Source organism: Brassica rapa, chromosome A01 (genome assembly GCF_000309985.2).
Source record: "Brassica rapa cultivar Chiifu-401-42 chromosome A01, CAAS_Brap_v3.01, whole genome shotgun sequence".
Classification (NCBI taxonomy): domain Eukaryota; kingdom Viridiplantae; phylum Streptophyta; class Magnoliopsida; order Brassicales; family Brassicaceae; genus Brassica; species Brassica rapa.
Window position 1 is genome coordinate 11,301,772 of NC_024795.2, and position 15,840 is coordinate 11,317,611.

General features: G+C 30.6%; 1 protein-coding gene across 8 annotated transcripts; it reads right to left on the bottom strand.

Moving 5' to 3' along the window:
* Positions 1-288: 288 nt before the first annotated feature.
* Positions 289-12,689, bottom strand: LOC108869472. 8 transcript variants are annotated; one of them, XM_033274189.1, is made up of 3 exons: positions 5,052-12,689; positions 4,853-4,950; positions 3,335-4,768 (listed from the first exon to the last, which is right to left on the bottom strand). In XM_033274189.1, exon 1 carries the CDS (start codon positions 7,362-7,364, stop codon positions 5,403-5,405), a length of 1,962 nt encoding a protein of 653 aa, XP_033130080.1. In that variant the 5' UTR covers positions 7,365-12,689; the 3' UTR covers positions 3,335-4,768; positions 4,853-4,950; positions 5,052-5,402. The 8 variants fall into 8 exon arrangements, with proteins under 8 accessions (XP_033130083.1, XP_033130080.1, XP_033130077.1 ...); XM_033274186.1 differs by having other exon boundaries at positions 3,335-4,779; XM_033274192.1 differs by lacking the exons at positions 3,335-4,768; positions 4,853-4,950 and adding an exon at positions 289-1,630 and having other exon boundaries at positions 5,349-12,689.
* Between the last annotated feature and the right edge of the window lie 3,151 nt (positions 12,690-15,840).

Below are 15,840 nucleotides of genomic sequence, written 5' to 3' on the forward strand. Positions count from 1 at the left end.
TTTTCACATTTGGAAGCAAAGAAATAATCTGGTCCATAATCAGTTATCCATTCCTTCTTCATCAGTCTTTGCTGGACTTGATAGGGAAGTGCGAAACATTATTTCTGACAAGAGGAAGCGTAAAACGTTTAGTAATCTCATGTCTCTTTGGTTGAGATAGCTCTTTCATGTTAGTGTGTTTATTTGATCCATCTTGTTTTTTCTTTCTTTTTGCCAAGATGGCTCAGACATAAGATTTCTTTGTAGAATCTTTCTTTCATTTTATGAAATTTACATTTTAGCAAAAAATAAATTATACCCCTAATAATACTTCAATGGCAAACTTGTGATTTCTGAAAACTAGGTTGGGTTTTATGTACTTTTGCTTGGTATATGTGTTATGCTAGTAATTACAATATTTTAAGAGTTAGTTGAGTAATATTAGATATGATTGGAGTCATTATAAGTAATTTCCCTTTATGCTTCTATTTGTTATGCTTCTTGCCTTTTCCTTCTGTCTTTCTGCTCTTAGTCAGTTTCTTGCTTATTTTTTTGTCATGTATCCCTTTCAAACTAGGAGGAGTTTTGCAGCATGTAATAGTGGGTGGAGACTAGACGTCTTCTCCTTTCTTAGGTAAAAGTAGATCATGGGAAAATATCCTTGTCTAGCGAATTTACTTTCTTTTGAGACCCAAGAAACATTCGAGATAAGTTTATTGTAGATGGTAAATGATCATGTAATAGTTGAAAGCTCAGAAACTGTATCTTCGCCGTATTATCTGGAGGTGTAAAAATCTGTTGTGTAAGAACTCGGAGTTCATGTGAATTGAGGTTCTAAAGAATTTACATTCTAAGTCTTGAGGATATGTAGATTTATCCTTGAGAATTTGAAAGTTCTAGGAAATCTATGTTTTGATTCTGGAGAATGAATACATTTTAATAATGGGAACTTTGAGGTTTTATGGATCTTCTTTTTATAACCCGGAGATGAATTCTTAGTTGTTTTTATCTTAAACCCGAACGTTGTATAGATTATTGTCGGATTGGAACCAAAATGTTATATTTGTCTTAGTCTCAAACTCGGAAGATGTATTGACTTGATATGGCAAATCTTTAAACAGGAAAACCAACATTAATGTATATTACTTATATACAATATTTTCTACCAACACTTATTATAAACCGAAAAGGGATACAAACCCGCGTTAAGCGCGACTCGAACTCCAGTTTGAGTTAAACAATGTAAAACTTTTCCTAACTAACAATTTGAGTCAGTGCAATTCATGTTTCTCTATGATAAATCCAAAAGCTTAGGATTTTCTCACATTGTATTGTACGTCCACCAAACTCATTTATTTACTTGTTTATATTGGATTTCCTATTTTCATTATTTTAGTTTACACTACAAAACAACTTCCATATATCATGTTTTAGTTTGACCATATTCCTCGCATCCCAAATACATAGTTTCGTTTATCTTAGAGCAACCAAACTCGATCATTTTCATTAATACGAAAACCATACTTTCGGTTTAATTTTTTTTTAAGATTATCTAAAATATCTTCAAAAAGCGTATTAGACAAAAGTGTAGATGAAAAATTTTATTTGGTAGCAAAATACATACCCGGAAATAATGACTTTTTATGATAAAACTAGGGTCGGCCCGCCCTGCGGGCGGGGAGTTGGAAAAAAAACTATTTATATGAATTTACATTAATTTTATGAAGCATTTAAAAAAAAAAAAATTGTAGATTGAAACAATATTGTAAACAAAAAAAATAAATAGAATTAAGAGATTATGTTATTATTTTTAATAAATATTCTTGGACTGAATTAAAATGACAATAACTTTCATTATTCTATGAAGGACAATCTAATATAATAGGATTAATGATGTCCTTCATGTGCATATAATTATGCAATGATCATGCGAGAAAAAATATGTTAAGGAAAAGCTTATATTATCTAAGTCAAAACAACATTTTGTTAGTGTATGAATAGCTTGGTCTATGTATATTTTAATTAAAATATGATAGTTTTCTCCTAATGAAAGTCATACTTCAACTTGACTGCCACTCAATTGAAAACAGTCTGTCGTTATTAAATAAGTTTAAAATTTATTAGATAGGTTTTACTATTAATATAGAAGTTATTAATACTATGGAAACTTGCGGTATGAATTAACAATATATTTAAACTAAATGATAATATTGCATGGATGTTTTTATAGAATCCATGATTGTATGTAATAAAGATCTTATGTTGCAATGCATGTAATTATCTTGCAAAATATATTTTTGCATTGGTGTATTAATACTTTGAAATAAAACCTTTTACCGTACAAAAGAAATCGTTCAAAATTTTCAAATATCAAAGTGTTCATTTATTCAAATAGCTAATTAGGAGTAATATATAATAATATGTCATGTGCGTTATTGTATGAAAAAAAAAAAGTTAGGAGCACTATTTATCAAGAAATCATGGACCTTAAAAAATAAATCGATGTAAATGGGTAAAGAAAATAATGGTTCCAATGTTTTTTTTTTTGCTAAAACATTATTCATATGTTAAATGCTCAGTATATGTATATCAAATTACTAAATTCAATTTTTCATTCACTATATAATATTATACTTTTATATGTATGTTCACTAATATAATATAAACCTATTGGTTCATCTAGTTTTTTTGGTTTTTACGGGCTATTTTACATATTAAAATAAATAAAAAATATTGTATTGTATTTTCGATACATATAAATGCAATTAAAATCATCGTACTCGGTTCTGGTGATTTATATTAATTTTTCATACCGGAATGATGGGAATGAATATCAACAATATCATAAGAACTGTTTTATGACGTATTCGTAAGACGAAGAACACAACAATATTTGTTTACTAAATATAAGCGTACAAATGTTTATATTTGAAACTCCTTCAAAAATATAATATTAATTATCTTAATTTTGGATTAATACTTTAAACTATTTCAAATAAAATAAAAACCTTGTAATAGTTTATGTTGTACATACTTTCGAGTGTATATTATTATTTCTAACAAAAGAATAACGTCGACAAAAATTATAAGCGTTACATTTTTGAATTTTGACTGGGCTCCTAATTTCTAACAAAAAATAATGATGAATATTAATGTTACTTTTAACTCAAACTAACCTATTATTTGAAATGTTAATCAAAATTTACAATATAATTTGTAAGTAAATAAAATCGTTTTCCGCTCTACACCATAACTTTTATTTAAGAATAACATTTTAGCTTTCAATTATTTGATGAAATTAAACATGTATTTTATACAAAGGTTTTTTTTTTAGTATTTATTCACCCGCCGTAAATATGTAGATGAGCAATCGATCATACTCAAAGTGGGTTTCCAAAGTTACAACATAATATTTTAAAAGATATTTACAGGTGAAAAGGAAATAAGCAAATAATTTGAAATGGCTAGTGGAAAGCTATACTACGTTGTTCATATGAGTACAAATGTACAATCACAAATCATCATCAACCAACCTTATCTCAAAGCCACCCTCCATAAGCTTTGTAAAACCCTGCATTTCTCACAAACAAACGTACGATGCTGATTCTGTAGAATCCCACCAGTGTTTCAGAGCATTTTAAACTAACTTTTTGTGAGAGAATCATTGATCACCAAAGTGCCTTGTAACCAGATAAACTGGTATTTTAAGAACACAGGCTTTTCCTTTTTTTTGGTTCCAGCCTCTTGTTTTGCTCTCTCCCTCATGCCTTAGAACGAAATCATTTGTTGTTCCTGAAGCCGCAGGTGTTTACTGAGTGCATGACCAATTTGTTTCCGCTCTTCTGGAGACAATGCTGCTATACGCTCAGCTAGCTCTACGATCTTGCTCGAAGGCTGGGGCCTAGGACCATATGAATATTGCTGCAAGAAACACACCTGCACAGACCATTTTACTTGGGTTACATTGGCATAATGAACATTCATGAAAAGTGATACTTCATGACGTACAACTCTGCTACCATACAAAAGTCAACCCAAGATTATTTCAAGTGACACAAAAAGAATTCTACGATTCTAAAAATCTACAAATCTAAACAACTCTCCTATGTTACATAAAGAGGACAACTTTAGATTTGTGGATTACTAAATGTTGTTGTTGATCAATGCAAAGAGAGCTAAAATCACAGAATGAGAATGATTATGCTTACATGATGAACAATATATGGTGGAAGAGTAAGCCTTTCACCTAACTGATATGGCGGAGTGCACTCAACTTAGTAAGGTAAGTCGGTTATCTCATCCAAAGTGGTTGAATCGTTGAAACGAATCAATAGAGGAGACTCGGGCAGTATAAAATTCTGATTGCGCCGAGTCACATAAGTGGTGAGACGGTGGACGTTGACGGTGGTTAGCATGAGCAGGCCTGAGCATGAGTGTTGCCTGAAAACAGAAAAAAAAACGAAACTATAATGAACATGAGTTAACCATAATACTGAGAAGAGGTTTCTCTTGTAAGATTAGTAAGAGGGGGAGTATGATGTTCAGGGATTGAGACTGACCTTTTTGGAGCAAAAGCGAACAACACATCAACAGAGTCTACGTGATCTAAGACTTTCCACTTTCTAACAGAGTTTTTAGAACCAGACATATAGTTCAAGAAGCCAGAGAAGCTAGGAACTTTTCAGGGGAGGTAGAACAATAGCGAAACCAAACTCATGATGCCTGTCTCAAGTCTATCTTTCAAACCATTGTCGTAGCTATATGCAACCGCTCGTTGGAACTCATCTAACTACATAGAAACTATACGATGAATCAATAAACGATTGTTGTTTTCATGGATTGAGAGGATGGTTTTCAAGGGAGGAAGGCTAACCTTTTATAGTTGCGGGTACACCGCCTTACAGAAGAGAAACTTGCATTCAATGTCAGATCTTGGTGGATGGAGTTAAGAAGGCCATAAAGGCAATGAATCTATAACTCGAAACGTTTTGGTCAATTAGAAAAGAAGATTAACCGAACAAAGCCCATGACACCATCGATTAAATGAAACAGTGAGTATAGAAGAGATGTACACGATTGAAACCCCAATGAACGGAATTGTCACGCTGACCTCTGTCTGCATCTCAGCCTCTCTAATGGCGGAGATCGAAGATTGTGATGAACCCTAAACTCCAGAACGGTGCGGATGAAGGGTCTTGCTTTTCACGATAGCGACATGGGTCCTCGAGGACATTATTGGGCCCAAACAACACACAGCGAAGCCCACATAAATCACGGAAGAAAGTTAATGAAACGCGTCGCCCCTATATTGAAAGACTTTCTGACGTGTCCTCAGCAGGAGAGACTCCAACATTTTTATATATAATTAGATATTCTGAGAATACATTTACTTTTCGTCTCATCTAATATAAAATATTAAATAATTAATAATCTATTGACAATTCATATAATGGAGTCATTTTGTGGAAGTATTTTTGCCGAAAACATTGTAAAGAACAAAGAGTGTCCACGCCTAAAGGAGAAGAACACTTCAACATGTAGGGAAAGTGGCAGCGAGAATGACATACATCACAAACTAACCTGGTCATATGAATGTTGCGTATCACCTCCAATTTGATTGGTTCAGCATCAACTATTTGCTTTAGACTAATTAAGTCTCCGAGTGTACATTTGATATGAAATGTAATACAACACTCATCACATCTATAGAACCATTTCTCTGAATTTAGTTCTTCCTCACAAATTTCACATAAGTATTGGTCACTCGTGTCTTTTCCGTAGCATAGAAACAGAAAATGATTCTTATCATATTTGTGTTTCACCTTATTTGGTAAGAAAGGACACTTAATGTCCAAAACATATCCGCACTCCTGGCAGCTCAAAATGAAAGTTGCCTCATCTCCACAAGCCTTACAAGTTTTATTGCCTGAAAAGTCGATGTACAACGGATGATGAGGATGGCTTTCATGAAAGAAAGGTTCGGATATAGAACCACATCGCATATCAAGGGTTATATCATCCTTAGTTGTGTACCGAAAACCCTGAAAGAAGTGTTGACAAACTTCACAAAGCCCTAATATTGTTTCCATTTTGTCACATGGGAATAGAGTAATCTCCATCTTGTAGAAGGAATCTATTTTTTTTTTTGGGAGATGGGCACATTTCTGATGAAGAATATAATTATCACACTCTGTGCAACTGTAGAATGGGCCACAAAATACAGGATATACACATGCTTCACAAACTATGCCTTCATCATCACCATCACTTTCTTCTTTGAGCTTCAAAACATGGTTTTGGTGACCGGAATGCTTTATAAGTCCCTCTTCAACCACTTCGTATGACTTGAGCTCGATATTAGTTTCTGATATACCTTCAAGCTCAATCCCATCCCAAATCCCGAACTTTGTGGCACATCTTAGATGAACTGCAAAATCTTGACACTTCAGACAAGAATAAGCTCCGCACGTCCATTTCATCTCTTTTTGACACACTCCACATTCCCAATCATCAGAATCAAGATAATGATTGTAATAAATGCGGTGGTCATGATGATTGATCTTTATGACTTGTGGTTTATCAACACAATTTCTATGGATCATGAAATTGCATTGAGGACATACATAAGGATTTGGGTCATCATCCATCCCACAAGCATTACAAACAAAACTTCTTTGCGGCATAAGAATGATTGGATGCTCATGAGCTTTAGGGTGGTGAAGACTGAAAGGAGGTGGTTTCTTTACACAGTTGATATCCACGCTGAAATTGCAAACTGAACAATGATAAAAGACGTTATGAAGCTTGTTCCCACACAAGCAACATTTTCCACCAGTGCGACTTGGAACACGCGTGTAACGCTTGAGAGGGTGTTGAGGATGGCAAGAATAGTTGATCTCTGATATGGATTCGGCACAATATTGGTGAAAACTCAAATCACATAAATTACATACAAAAGGAAACCGGTCATCAAGTACTTGACATAGATGACAAGTAAAGCTAACCATCTCAGGAACAAGGGATAATGGATGCTCATGGATCTTTGAATCTCCAATCTCTTTCTTAACTTCTTTTTTTACACATATCAAATCGATGGCAAAATCACATATAGAACAATAATAATACATTTTTGGCAAATTAATTCTACAAACTTTGCATTCTTCTTGCACATTATTGTTCTTTGCACATACCTTAATTTTCAAAGAATGTTGTGGATGATAGAGGTTGCAAATCTCTAGGCTAGAATTAGCACACTCTTTGTGAAAGAAGATTCCAGAACGAAAACAACGATAACCATCACCATAGTAGTTTTCACCAAGATTGCAACCATCGCATTTTAGCCCGCGAGTTGGATATAATGCATAAACTTTCTTAAGTATTTCCATAGATGATATAAATATATGTTTTTTAATTAATTAGTATTTTTAGAGTTTTCTTACATTTGATTTATGAATGATGAGAGCTTTCTTTATATATGCATACGTTCAAGTAGTTTAAAATATAATACTAAGATATGATCACCATATTATATTATTCTTTGTTTACATGAAAATTATACTCAAAGAATTTTGCTTGTGTTGACATTGATCATCATGATTTGTAAGACGCAAAGAATAAATTCTAGTAAGGTAACTATTTATTCTTAACTTATCAAGGAAAACAAACTATTCCATTTTTCAGGATGGAAGGAATGCCAAACGTGCATCATATTCTTTTTAAGAGTATATTTACACTCAAGTTATTCTTTGCTCATCTGTAGAGATGTCAATCATGGACCTGGTCCGTAAAGGACTGTGGCGGACAGTATTGGACCGGGATTTTGTAGGTCCGCAAGTTAGTAGGCCTCACGGGACGGGTTGTTGCGGGACTGGGCTTTTTCGGGATGGACTGAAGCAGGCCATGCGGGATTACAAAGACCCGTATTTTTTTCTTCTTAATTTCTTGTTTACTTGAAAAAAAGAGAGTGAGAAGAAGGTGATTCGTGTGACTTTTCCTGAGAAAATGAAACGACGATGACGATTCGAGCTCTGGAGATTACGATTCGAGCTCTGGAGATTACGATTCGAGCTCCGGCGATGATGATTCAAGCTCTGGCGGGCCTGACCCGCCGTGATCCGCTTGAAGACAATACCGCTGTTGTCCAGGACGTGACAGGACGGGACAGCCTGTTTGCCATCTCCATTTATCTGACAAAGAGAACATTCTGATTTCAAAATGGGTTTCTAACATAGGGGAGTTAAGACTCGGCAAAAATCTAAATTCGAAGAACTGAACCAAATTCGAAACGGAAAAGTAGTACCGAGCCCAAACCAAAATTGATAAAATATCTGAACGACTTTAAAATGTTTCTATCTAGAGAACCAGATCTGAATCTGACCCGAACGAAAGTATTTCGAGTACCCGAATGTGTCCAAAATACATTTATATACCTACATATTTTAATTATTTTAGATTTAATATATAAAAATATAGTAGATATAAGTTTTCCAAAATAATTAAAAAGATATAGAAATAGTCAAAAGTAAATCTCTAAAATAGTTAAACAATACTCAAAACACCAAAAATACTTGAAATATCTATTGATTTTCTATCCAGATATTCAAGCCAAACAAATTTATATGTTAAGTTTAGGTATTTTGGCATATCTTATTCAAATTTATATGTAATATATTATTTTGTTTTTGGATTTTGAGAAATTTGAAGTATATAATAAATTTTAAAATTTTAAAACTTATATAAACAGATTATCCGAACCCGAACCAAATCCGAAAAGATCCGAACACTAACCAAAAATTTATAAATACCCGAATGAGGCTGAAAGTCTTAACTCCGAAAACCTGAGACGCGAACCGAATCCGAATGGTATCCGGACACCACCCCAACGGTAGTTATGATACAGAAAAATCAGTATCAAGCTATTAGGGCTAAATTATTTGGTTGCCATGAAAAGTAGATATAAAGCCAATTATTATAAAACTAGGTGATAACCCGCACCATGTGCGGGGTAAAATGTATATAGCATTACTTATTACATGTTTACATATTTTTAAGTTATAAACACATGGAATAGACTTGTATTTTATTATATTCTTCTTCTTCTAAGTATTTAATTATAAATCAAATTTATTAAGTATTACATATTTATATTTATATGACTGTATAAGTTTTTTTCGTAATCACTGTTAAATTATGCAAAAAATTGCTTAAGTATTACATATTTATATGGTCGAGGTTTGTATCGGACCTGCAAATTAAAAATAAAATAATGGATAATATATTGGTTCAATTTTTAATTAATATCGGATCCAATATATGATAGTAAATTGGATAATAAATTCTTAGCAGATCTATTCTAAACCGATAGACTTTATTCTAGTTAAACTTATATAATTAAGTATCAGTAAAATAATTCAAACTTATAGAATTAAATATTAAACTAGATTTCGACCCGCACAACCGTGCGGGTGTTTATTTTCATTTTATATACATAAATATTTTTTACATCATTTATTGTATATATATTTATTTAACAAATTAATATATGAATTAAAAAAATATTAAATATTATTTTTGTATTAAATTTATATTCAGTTTTGACCCACCGACCTTCAAAACTAAGTTTTCTATTAGCAATATTTTTACATTTATTTCTTTCAGATAATATATTATTATATATACAAAAGTCTAAGATATGTTGATTTTTATACATGTATTATATAGTTTTTGAATGTTAAGTCGTTATACCATCGTATTATATTTTTAGCATAAATATTTTGTATTTATAAAACAGTTTTTACAAATTTATCAATTTAATATAATGTTATCATATTTAGTTCAATATAATAATCTCATTTAATATGAACTATTATTATTATAAAATGATAAAAAAGGTAATTTTTTTTTGAGCAAAAAAAAAGGTAATTTTTTATTTTATAAATGATAACTATATATATATATATATGTGTATATATATATATATGCATAATAATAGTTCATTGCTAATTACGAAATTAGTTGAAATAGTCACATAAAATTTTTGAAAATTAACATAATGCTATAATATTTTCAAAAGATTTGTTAAAACAATTATATATATATATGTATATATTTATATTTAAAATAAAAAGTTATCATGCATAAATGATTTGTATTATTAACTTTGTTGAAATACATGTTAATTTATATACATGTATTATATAGTTTTCTAATATTAACATGTGTTACCTACATATTACATTTCGAATATAAATACTTACAAAAAATAAAATATATAAAATTAATAATTTAATATAATTTAATCATATTTAGCACAATATAATAATTAATACTTTCTCTTTAAATGATTGATTATGATTATATATTTGATAAAATGATAGAATTTATATTTTAATATTATAACATATATAAATGTATGATATTATTTCATAACTAATTTCGAAATTAATGAAAATATTTACATATAATTTTGAAAATTAAGATCTTGTTTAAATCTTTTAAACAGACTTGTTAGAACTTTTAAAATATATATTTATATTTAAAATGAAAATATATCAAAATATATTGTAATTAAGTTAGTTCAAAGATTCTATATATTATTAGTTTTAATAAAATATATTTAATTAAAAATTAAAGGATGGTCCAAATTATAAAACAATACATGAAAGAATTCATTACTTCTAATTTAATAGATAATATAGACTATAATTAGAAATTTGAAGAAAATAGTATACAATTTTGTTTATAATAAAATATTAACTAACATTAATTTATAATAATATTAGAGTACTAATCACGAAATTAATCAATGATTCATTTTATAATAATATTTAAAATATCTAATATGATTTTGTAGATTTTTTTCTCAATATATTTTTATAATCAAAAAATAAGACAATTTTATAGGTGAGTTGTTATATATGTCAATTATTTAATATGTGATATCTTAATGATGTTATTATGTTAATTAAAATTAAATGAAATATATTTTTTTAGAGAAGGTCCATTTAAAAAAAAAATCACACATAAAGAGAAGTTGTGACTTCTGTTTTAATATAATAGATGTTAATAAATAGAAAACAATATAGGTCTTTTCATATTAAGTTATAGTTGGTTAAATATCTCCCAAAGTAAAAAAGAAAATCTCAGGAAGTTTTCTATATTATTACAAGATTGATAGATATATAATTTTTTTATTCGGATATATTTTAGTAAGTAATATAAATTTAAACGTTTAAAAAAATTTTAAGAACACATACCTATATATCATCTATAAACTTATGTATTAAAGTTGACAATTTTTTTACATAGATAATTATTATTTGATTCACAATTGGAAACAATCAATTGATACCAGTGATACTAAAGCACGTTATTGGTAACATTGTCTTTCATTTATACTTAGTATTTTAATAATTCCGGGCGAGTTCATAATGGTGTACATTAATATTTTCCTGCTGCAAAACATTAATGCAATAATTCATAGTATATTAATTATAGAACTTGGTCTTGTATAAATATACAATGGCAATCTTCGTAATTTTTCTAATAAGAGAAGAGTTTTTTTTTTAATATAGACTGTGAGAAGAGCTAAGGTGACACTTCAGCATACTAAACAATGTTACAACATAAATACTTTAAAATATTTTCTTAAATATATTTTAAAACTTTTCCTCAAAATATTTTTTTAAAAATAATAAAAACATATTTAAAATATATTTTGATGATTTAATCAAACTAAAACTGTAAAAATATTTTTTTAATCAATTCAAGTATAATACATATCTCTTAAATTTTGAAATAAAATTATTTATAAAATTTAATATGGTATGTAGTTAATTAAAAACATATTAAAATAGATATATATTTTAGTATAAATTTTTTTCAATGAAATTTTATAATCATATGATTTAATGATCATTTGTATCTTGGTATATCAAAAATTTAAGTCAGTGACCACACAAAATTTCAATGTGAATCTTTAATTTTTTAAAATTTATATTCGTTTTTAAAAATTTTAAATATATTAAATATGAAAAATCTATATATTTATTATTTAATAGTTTAATTTATTTTCATAATAGAAATTAAACAAAAAGATGAGAATTCACAAATTGTTATCAAATGTTTATTATTAAAAAGCATTAACTATCATATAAATTTTGGTCATATTAGGTAATTACGTAGCTTTAGTTTAAGGAAATAAAGAAGAATAGTTTTATAAATTACAAATTAATTTAATGGTTAATTAAATAAAATTATAATTTATATTTAGATGAACCAACCTATTTATCTATGAATTGTAAGAGTCATTCTAGTGATGACACATAGCAACACTCATATTAGGTAATTTCGTAGTTTAAGGAAAGAAAAAAGAATAGTTTTATAATTACAAATTAATTTTATGATTAATTTAATAAAAGTATAATTTATATTTAGATGAACCAACCTATTTTTCTAAGAATTGTAAGAGTCATTTTAGTGATGACACATGGAAACACTCAAATGTTGTAATGCTTCTCTTTTAATATATACACTAGACCTTGATCCGTCCGACCGGACGGGTATTTTATTTTATGTTTTTAATTTTTTTAGTTTATATTAAATGATGTATTTGTAGTATTTAAACATAAATTTATATTAAATTAATATTTGCAGTTATAAAAAAAAATTAAAAATTTAACAAAATATTATGATATAAATTTTATCCTAATTAAAATAATATAGAGGTGGGTCATAACTTTTTCCATTTTCAAAATCTTAGCATCCCTTAAAACAAAGAAAATAAATTTATAAATACATAAAATATATAAACATATTTGGAACTATAATATCTACTAAAATAAATTTGTTAAAGAAAAATAATCTTGCGCTGTTGTTGTTTATTTCTAGAGCTTGACCCGTGACCGTATAAATATTTGCTTTCACTTTAAATTTTTTCTTTGTACTAATGGTATAATATATATTTGTAAATTGATGTTAGGAGTTTTCAAGGCTCCTAAGACAAATGTTGTAGTATAAATGATTGTCGAACCAGTTCTGAGGGATATCAAAGCACCGAGAATGCAAGTACTCACTTAATCTAAGTGCAACCAATGATTTAGATGGGTTTTAAGTTATGACTAAAACTAAAAAGCAATAACAGAATGATACTTTCTTGACTAAGGAAAAAGAGAATTCATGGGCATAGGGATTAGACCTTGGGTGATCAAGTATCGAACTAAGGATGGCAAATGATCAATCAAACTATCAACCTTAAGCCTAGACACAATTCTAAGCAAGCTCTATGTCTAGATGAATCCTCATTTGCTAACACATCTCAAACATCAAATGTCTTTGGTTGAATAATATGAAAGCAATCATTACTAACAAGTCTATTAGCTATCTTAGCACCTTTAACAACAAATGTCTTTGGCAAAGTATACTAAAAGCCTAAGAGAGTTGTCTCGGGCATTTCATCGAACACCTTTCGGGTGAGAAATGTCTAAGGATCAACAACTGAGTGGCCAACTCATAAGATGCATTATGATTACTCTACTAGCAAGGAAATACGAATGATCTACACTAAAACATCCTAGCTCTAACCTAATCACCCTTAATCTCCCTAACCCATGAATTCAAAAGGTGATTACTCACTAATCTCCATGATTCCTCTTAAACCCATATTGGATTTCAGATTAATCATGTAAAGAAATAGATAAGAAATCAACACAAGAACATAACAATCAAATTCCAAGAGATGAACTTCTCAAGAGAGTTTTTGTGTATTTCTCCAATATAAAAGATAATCTGCCTCTGGTGGCTACAAAAGATGTTTAAAACATAGGTTTTTCCAAGTGCAAAACGTCCAAAATAAATTGCAAAAAAGTCCTTAAAAAATCGTGATTTTCGGCAGCAAAATAACGCGGAGCGACTTGCAGGTGTCGCTCCGGGAAGTCGCTCCAGGGCCGATTTTTGGTGTCTCCGGGCGAGAGGTCGCGAGCGATTTTGGTGTGTCGCTCCAACGGGTCGCTCTGGATCGGGAGCGACCTTGGTAGGTCGCTCTGAGAGGTCGCTCCAGGGTCATCTAAGACTGTTCGGAGTAATGAGAACGCGAGCGACTTCATGGCGTCGCTTTAGGAAGGTCGCTCTGAGAAGTGGGACATAGCGACTTCGTGATGTCGCTCCAGGAGGTCGCTCCCATGCTCGGTTCGTCCAATGGTCACCTTTTCACCTCTTTTGAGCTCCAAATAACCTCATGTGGTACTCCAGTACCTAATAGAGACTCATGTATGCAAAATGTAACCTAAACATGTCTAAATCCTAATCTATATGATGAAAATGCTCATGGATGAATGGATAAAACAATGTAAATATGCAAGATATCAACTCCCCCAAACTTGTTCTTTTACTTGTCCACAAGTGAACTTTCTAGAACTCATAGGGAGAGAGGTTGAAGGAGGGAGCACATAGCCAAAAGAAACACAACTAGCACACTCTCTTATTACACTCTAGCTTCTCTAGGTCTATCTTAACTCTTTTTGTTCTTACACTCATCATCAAGCATCCACACATTCAAATCAACCAACTCTCACATTCATTAAGCACAAAACATCAGGTGAATTCTTGCAAATGGTCAGTTGGTCCAAGTCATTTGGTTGGGTAAGGGAAGGCTTTTATTCAAGTGATTCAAGAGGTTCAAAACATATGATCTTTAAGGTGGTTTACTCTCAAAACAAGTAGCCTTGACATTGCACATAATATATCTAAGAAAGGGACCAACTCATGCATACAATGCTCAATCTCCATTGTTCTACCATTTTCCCAAACATACAAATCACACAATCATTTCCCAATGTCAAACCCAACTCACATCTCTCACCAAAAGATCCTAAGAACATCAACTCTTTCTCTTTGAAATCTACAAGGGATTTTTCACAACCTCAAAACATTTCTTAGCTCTTAACAACTTTGCTAGCCCCTTTTTTTTTTTTTTTTTTTTTTTCTTTTCTCTTTTTTTTCGTTTTTCTTTTTCCTTTTTTTTTTTTTTAGGCTGGGGGCCAAGACTTTTCAAAATTTGAGCTAGAGGCTTCTCTACTTATCCCAATAAAACAATTCACTTAAGCACAAAGAGTCTATTCTTTTCTTTTTTCATTTCTCCCAAATCATAATCACAACACTCACCCACCACCTATAGCTAGACAATAGAGTGCCCAATCTAGCAAGAATGAAGATCAAGCATTGTCGTTCCCGATACTCTCAACATTATGCACATGTAAGACTTTCCGAAGAAGGCCTTACTCATCAAACAATGAAAGCTTAAAAGGAGGGAAGGGTTTTAGGAGTGGTCTACCACTAGAGTTTGTCAAAATAAGATTGGCATAAAGGATGTGACAACTCAAGTGTGTATAGCCATGACTCAGTACACAAGGGACCATGAGCAAGAAGCATTAAGTTCGTTCAGTTCAAATAAGGTTGTAGTTGGCTTCAAAGATTGAGTTTCAGCAATCAACAAGTTTCAGGAAGAGTTTTCAAGGCTCGAAACATACAAGTTTTTTTGAGAGGTGCAAAAGCTACTCAGGTGCAACGTAGTGTTCTTTACAAGGCATTTAAAATCATTGCTCCTAATGCAAGTGAATGCAACCTATATGCTCTAGACTCCTAGAAATGCAAATGATGCAAACTAAATGATTGTTTTTTTTTTATATGCAAATAGGTATGCAATGCATGACTCAATGAAACAACATCAAAGCAAACATGATCAAATACTTGGTACCTCCCCCAAACTTGAGTTACACAGTCTCTGTGTTGTCAAGTAGAGAGAGAGATACCGAAAAGAAGACTAATATGCAAAAATAAAATGGTATATACAAGGGAGTGTGGTGG